Source organism: Syzygium oleosum, unplaced genomic scaffold, assembly GCF_021117445.2.
Source record: "Syzygium oleosum isolate NSW1041296 unplaced genomic scaffold, Sole_v2.1 Sole_v2.26, whole genome shotgun sequence".
Classification (NCBI taxonomy): Eukaryota; Viridiplantae; Streptophyta; class Magnoliopsida; order Myrtales; family Myrtaceae; genus Syzygium; species Syzygium oleosum.
The window spans coordinates 2,306,359-2,313,026 of NW_026607510.1; the positions used below are offsets into that span (position 1 = coordinate 2,306,359).

Here is a 6,668-nt window from a genome sequence, read left to right on the forward strand (position 1 = left end):
AATTGATCTTGCGGGTTTGATCAACTAAATATATTTTATTACCACGTCAAGCAGCAGATTTGAGTAATTTTCGTATCACAAATAAATACCACGAATGCCCGTAAGAATAGACAATCTCATTGAAAGCGAAACGAAATCACAACAACACGATCAATTGCTAAATCAAAATTTGGGCATGTCTCTCCCTTCCTTAGTAGCAAAAGATTATGTCCTCTCTCTTTGGACATATATACAAATTTAGCATCATTGTAAGGAAGAAAAATCAGAATATAAACCCCCTAAATTTTTGTTTGTCATGATGCACCCCCCTAAATTCTTTTCTTTTTGGTATAATACCAAAAAAAATTTAAATTGGTACATCTGTAACGAATTTACCCTAAATCAATTTTTCGACTACAAAAAACTCCAAATTTAGCATTCGTTAATTTCCGTTAAATTAGATTAATACCACGAAAAATCTCAAATTGGTAACAGAGGGTAAAACCCTAAACCGGTACACCTGTTAATTGTTATGTGTCTTCCAACTAAGCAATTTGAAGATAAAATTTAACGAAAATTAACGGAGGATAAAACGTTATAGGTGTACCAATTTGAGGTTTTTCGTAGTCAAAAAATTAATTCGGGTTACATTTAAAACTAATATTCCGATTTGTATTTCTTTCGCGATTTTAACTTTTTTTCTATCTCCTAAATTCGACCGGCAATAAATGCAAAACAACATTAAAGTTGTCGAAGTCCCTAATCTCGATCATTGCTAAAGCCTACTCCTCCTCCGGCTGGACCCCACCCTAGCGCCCCCCCAACGAAAACGAGCGGTCCACGTCCCGACCGAACCGACCGCGGCGCTTGACGGTCAAGATCCGCGGGGGTCCTTGCCTTCGACGCCACGCCGTCCGCACGAGATCCCCACCCCCGCGGGCGCACCGCGGGAACCGCACGCGAGGGCGCACCGGATCGCAGCCCCCTGCGGGGGTGGGCGTGGAGCAGTTAACATCTCCCGTCTTGAAAACGTGAGGGGTCATTCGTCCTCACTTTTCCCGCAGCGACTGCAAGTGTCAGAGCCGGAGAGAGAGAGAGAGAGAGAGAGAGAGAGAGAGAGAAGGAGGGAGGGGACAAGCGCGACCGGGAGACGGCGGCCGCGGGTGGCGCGAGGAGGCGATGCAGCTGGCTGAGGAGGAGGGCGGGGGCGGCGGCGGCGGCGCCGGGGGGGAGGAGTCGCCGGCGGTGGTGGTGGTCGGGGTGAAGATGGACGGGGAGAGCCGGGAGTTGCTGACGTGGGCGCTGGTCAAGGTGGCGCGGCCCGGCGATCGCGTCATTGCCCTTCACGTCCTCGAGGAGGCCGCCTCCATTGGTACGGCCACCTCCCTCCCTCCGTCTCCCTCGCTCTCTCTCTCTCTAGCGGCGAGTTGCTTTGTCTTCTGCTTGATTCTTCACGGCGGTGTGTTGGGTTTTTGGTCTTTGTAGAAGGGACGGCGTCGTTCCTCTCGCTGGTGAAGGCGTTCGATTCCGTGATAGCTGTGTACGAAGGCTTCTGCCACTTGAAGCAGGTACGGTCTCTCGTTTCTGTTGAATTCGAGCATAAACTCGCTCAATTTATCTTCTTGTTCCGTTTGGGGGCTAGAAATGTGAGAGCTTGGATTTGGGGTCGGAGCTCTTAGGCGCCGAATTTGGGTCTCTCTGTTTTACTTTGCGCAATGCTAAGATATTCGCGTCCTTTTGGGTCGTGGGGAGTGCTTTTGCTGCTTTGGTTTACGTTTGTTTCACCTGCTTTTGTAGGTGGATTTGAAGCTTAAGGTATGTAGAGGACCGTCGGTGAGGAAAGTCTTGGTACAGGAAGCAAATTCGCACTCTTCAGCTAAGGTAATTGTCGGAATCTCCAAGAGTAACCATACAATCCGGTCACCGGCGTCCGTTGCTAAGTACTGCGCGAGAAATTTGTCCAAGAGTTTCTGGGTTTTCGCTATTGACAATGGCAAAGTCATTTTCGAGAGAGATGCCGTAACAGATGTACAGCGCAGACGAGGTGTGAATTTTCCCTTTCCCCTGTTATTTACTCTTTTGATCAAGTGGTTGACTGGGATGCTGATACATTCGGTAACTTCTACATGTCTTGAAACAGATAATAACTGGCGCAAGAGTTATGCTCATGTGCTCCATTGGTCGATGAGCAGGAAAATATCGGGTAAATACAATCAAAGAAGTCACTGTTGTTCGCAGAAGTGTAATATTGGTTGTGAGAAGAAAACCTCTGACCAAAACTCTGCAAATTTGGCTGTAGAAGCTCTTGGAGATAGTGACACGGGCGTTGACAATTCGATGGCTTTAGTGCCGTTTCAACCAAATGATGATGTCTCAAGCTCTAATTCTGCACAAGGCCTCAAAACTGGTTGGATGTTCCTTCAGCGCATATTCTTAAGAGGGCAGCCCATAGAGGAATCTGGTGGCAAAAAGATGTCTGCTCCACGGGTATTGAGACGATCAACCACACATTCTTCTGCTGTAGTCCATCCAGATCAAAAGCAGAGCTGTTCTGCTGAAAATCATACTTGCAATTTGGATGGAAAGAATGTGGCAATTGTACCAGTTGGGGAGGCAGCTGCCAGTCCTCCTTCTCCTTGCAGTAGCTCTAAAGAGTTTCCTGAAGAACTCAAGGGCCTTCATGAGAAATATTCATCTACTTGTAGATTGTTTAACTATGAGGAGCTTCTGGTGGCAACCTGTAACTTCATTCCAGGTACTTCTTCCCGCAAATACTAAAATACCGCTTAAGATTTAATGTGTTCAAATTGTGAGCTGTGGGTTGACCTACTATCTTGATTTCAGAGAATATGGTCGGCAAAGGTGGTTGTAGTAAAGTCTATAGAGGATGTCTTCCTGATGGCAAGGAGCTGGCAGTGAAATTGCTGAAGCCATTTGATGGTGTCGTGAAAGATTTCGTCTCAGAGATTGATATTATTACTGATTTGCATCACAAGAACATAGTATCCTTATTTGGATTCTGCTTTGAGAGCAACAACTTAATTTTGGTCTACGATTTTGTACATAGAGGAAGCTTAGAGGAGAACCTCCATGGTATGTATCTAATGCTTCTGTTTGGTCCACCAGTTGCAAAATTTTACGTCAGCTAGTTTTCTTGACCGCTGGTTGTGTCTTGTTTTAAGGCAATAAGAAGGATCTGCATGCATTTGGTTGGCGAGAGAGGTACAAGGTGGCTGTTGGTGTGGCTGAGGCTCTGGACTATATGCATAATGGCTGTGATCAACCAGTAATTCACAAAGATGTGAAATCATCAAATATTCTTCTTTCTGATGATTTTGAGCCTCAGGTGCTGGAACAATACTTCTTCATTCTGTTCTATTCCAGATTATTGTCCTCACTAATGTCTGCTGTGGCCTTTCAGTTGTCAGATTTTGGAATGGCCATTAGGGTTCCAGATCTTTCGACCCAAATAATCAGCGACAATGTTGCAGGAACTTTTGGGTGTGTATTCTGTCGTCTGTCCAGCTTCAGCAGTTCCTTTGTCAGTTTCTGTTACTGACAATATCTGCAACTTGAGTCACACTTCCACATGTTGCTAACCTATGCTTCTATGGCAGTTACTTGGCTCCAGAGTACTTCATGCATGGCAAAGTGAGCGACCGCATAGATGTTTATGCATTTGGTGTCGTAATCCTTGAGTTGATCTCTGGTAGAAGGCCAATTGATGGTGAATGTCCAAAAGGTCAGGAAAGCCTGGTTATGTGGGTAAGTTGTTATGGTCCAAATGTTGGACAAGACGCCTATATATGCAAGCTGTTTTACATTAAAGTCGTTATGATTATGTATGGGAAAATCTAGTTGAAGCCTTGAATTATTGTTACTTGAAAGCATTGAGGGATTGGAGCACTTTTATATCCACGTATATGTACATGAGGCCCTTATTTGATGACACGTAGACATTTGTGGAGTGGCATGTAGTTAATATAAACATGCGCAACATATCCTTTACTGAGCACTGGCGGTGGAAATGATATCCTATATTTGCGGTGGTTATTATGAAAATGCTTACTGGTAGCAATTATATGAACAGCGGGTTGTCAATGACATGCAGGCAAAGCCTATTTTGAAGGCCGGGAAGGTATCACAATTGCTTGATCCAAGCTTGGGCCGTGATTATGACCCTGAACAGATTGGCAGAATGGTTTTGGCGGCAACCCTTTGTATCAGACGTTTATCCAGATTTCGACCTCAAATAAGCCTTGTAAGCATGGTTATTGTTCTACTGTGGCACCTCCTTTTCTTCAATGCATTGCTGACAATTTTCCTAAATTTGGGTTTAAATGCTTGGCAGATCCTAAAGCTCCTACAAGGTGACGAGGAAGTGCTTGAGTGGGCAAGGCAACAAATTAATTCCTCAGAAGAACTTGACGAAATGGACGGGGAAGATTCTCCCGTTAGCATCCAATCACATTTAAATCTTGCATTCCAAGATTTGGAGGATGATTCACTCTCTGTTAGCAGCACGGAGCAAAGCATGTCATCGGAGGATTACTTGCAGAGCACGTGGAGTCGATCCTCTAGCTTCGACTGACTACTGGTCGGAGGACACACTCCATTGAAGCATGGTTTCGTTTCCGTGTGATTTTTCTCTGTAAATTGATTTGTGTATTCCTGTTGTCTCAATTTTACGCGGTTAATTTAAGTTATTACTGGGTCTTGGAAGAGAGGTTTTCGCAAGTCAGGCCCCCTCCTTGACATCAGTACTACTATTTAGTCTCTAGTCCTTTGGTTTGCCAGGCTGGTTTTGACCTGACCATTGGACCTTGGTTCGGTTCAGTTGCATTGCTGAGATGCAGCAGAAGTAAGGCATCATCTTTATTCTTGTCCTCCCCATGGCTAAAGAGTATATGCTGATCCTACAATGGATTATTTGCTGTAGAAAGTCTTCTTATTCCGATTTTTATTTGGTCAGCTCTTAAAGTGTTCTGGAGCTAAGCTTCAGACGGCTTATGATGACACACTGTTTCATGTAATGGAGTCAGCTAATTAGAGTTACCAAGAAAGATCTTGTTTGTGGCCAATGGAATTCATTAACTTTCATCATTTGCAAAACAGCGGGGGCATATAATATGCGTTGCTTTGCTTCTTTGACAAGCATTATTCTTTACTTCCAAGTGTCTAGGATTTGTGTCCCTGCTCTTTTGAATTCCATCTAGTTAGGATTACCTTCTCTTTTTCTGTACCATTTGGGCCTTCAGTCTTGTTTGGGGTCTAGCTTGGCCATGGTGGGTTTCTTTCTTCCCAATCCGATGACTCTTTTGTTCTGGAAAATCACAAATTTTGACTTAAACGGGAGAAAAAAAGAAATGAGAGTGATTTAATTAATAATGCGAATAATACTAAGAGGGATTTTTAAAATTGATTTATAGAGAAATGAGATGGACTCTTGTATGCTCGAAAGGTATTTTATTCGAATATCCAAGTATAGTATGTCACGTCATTTAGTAGATTGATTTTGTAAATTGGTCTTAGTATTCATAATCTCTGTCGATGTTGAGTGTGGGCACGTACTTTTCTGGTGCATGACCTCTTTCGAATTTAAAGACAATCCTAGGTTCCGCATATTGTAAGCATATGACAATTTGAATCCTTGCTCGATGCCGAAGTCTTAATACAGAATCTCGTTTCGACTTTGAAATTTGGATGCAACTCGGCTTCTGACAGTAACTGAAAAGCTCCTGGAACTAGGGTAGCTCAAACTTAGAACTTCTGGTGAGAAGAAGCCGATGCAGTACGGGAGTAACAGTGGAGACCTTTCTCATTAATTTATCTCGCATCTAAGTCGACCCCTTTATTTTGGACGAAACTCATTAAGACTTTCATTATATTTTCTCTGTCAAAAAGTATTTGCTTACCCATGCCTTTCTAGACCTTTGAGTCTTGACACTCGATGGAAATGATCATTTTCACTGGCGTTGAACAGAAGAAATGGCCCATCTGGAGCTAGCCTTTATACATATAAAGGGTTAAAACCATGAAAAATCCCAAATTGGTACAACTATGACAAATTTATCTCAAACTAATTTTTGACCCCCAAAAACTCCAAACTAGTATACTTATCATAATTTTACTCTTTGTTAGTTTTCGTTAAATTTTACCGTTAAATTTATAAGTTGGATAACATGTGATAATTGACGGGTATACCAGTTTATGATTGTACCCTCTGTTTGTCACAGGTGTACCAATTTGTAATTTTTCGTGGTATTCATTCATTCTAATAAAATGGAAAATTTGTCACAATGTACCAGTTTGGGATTTTTGGTGGTCAAAAAATTAGTTTGAAGTAAATTTATCATTGGTGTATCAGTTTGGGGTTTTTCATGGTCAAAAAATTAGTTTGAGGTAAATTTGTCATATGTGTATCAGTTTGGGGTTTTTCATGATATTAACCCCATATATATATATATATATTATATATATATGTGTGTGTGTGTGTGTATCCCCAAATATTTGGAAATCGAAAAAGAGAGTATTTTAAGTTACAGACTATTATGGAAAAAAACCATATATTCCACGTATTGGCTAGGAATGTTCAGCTATTTTGCGCTAAAATGTCAAACTACGAGAAGGCAAGCTTAAGAAAAAGTCAAATTACAAAGGTTGAAAAAAAAGTGCAATTCGACATCGTT

General features: G+C 42.3%; 1 protein-coding gene across 4 annotated transcripts; it reads left to right on the forward strand.

The window, feature by feature from the left end:
* The first annotated feature begins 1,121 nt into the window (after positions 1-1,121).
* Positions 1,122-4,921, forward strand: LOC115682471 (protein kinase STUNTED-like). Of its 4 annotated transcripts, none has more exons than XM_056303243.1 (10): positions 1,122-1,351; positions 1,468-1,547; positions 1,777-2,023; positions 2,120-2,734; positions 2,824-3,072; positions 3,162-3,325; positions 3,401-3,480; positions 3,597-3,744; positions 4,091-4,249; positions 4,331-4,921. In XM_056303243.1, the coding sequence occupies exons 1-10, from the start codon at positions 1,159-1,161 to the stop codon at positions 4,568-4,570; spliced, it is 2,175 nt and encodes a 724-aa protein (XP_056159218.1). In that variant the 5' UTR covers positions 1,122-1,158; the 3' UTR covers positions 4,571-4,921. The 4 variants fall into 4 exon arrangements, with proteins under 4 accessions (XP_056159218.1, XP_056159217.1, XP_030462556.1 ...); XM_056303242.1 differs by having other exon boundaries at positions 1,124-1,351; positions 1,465-1,547; XM_030606696.2 differs by having other exon boundaries at positions 1,130-1,351; positions 4,091-4,240.
* The last annotated feature ends 1,747 nt before the right edge of the window (positions 4,922-6,668 follow it).

What these genes read in the sequence shown, in the direction of transcription:
- LOC115682471 (XM_056303242.1), top strand. Translation starts at nt 1,159, where the DNA reads ATGCAGCTGGCTGAGGAGGAGGGCGGGGGCGGCGGCGGCGGCGCCGGG. An exon ending in CGAGGAGGCCGCCTCCATTG is followed by an intron (nt 1,352 to 1,464) that starts GTACGGCCACCT and finishes TGGTCTTTGTAG; the next exon opens with AAGGGACGGCGTCGTTCCTC. An exon ending in AATGTTGCAGGAACTTTTGG is followed by an intron (nt 3,481 to 3,596) that starts GTGTGTATTCTG and finishes CTTCTATGGCAG; the next exon opens with TTACTTGGCTCCAGAGTACT.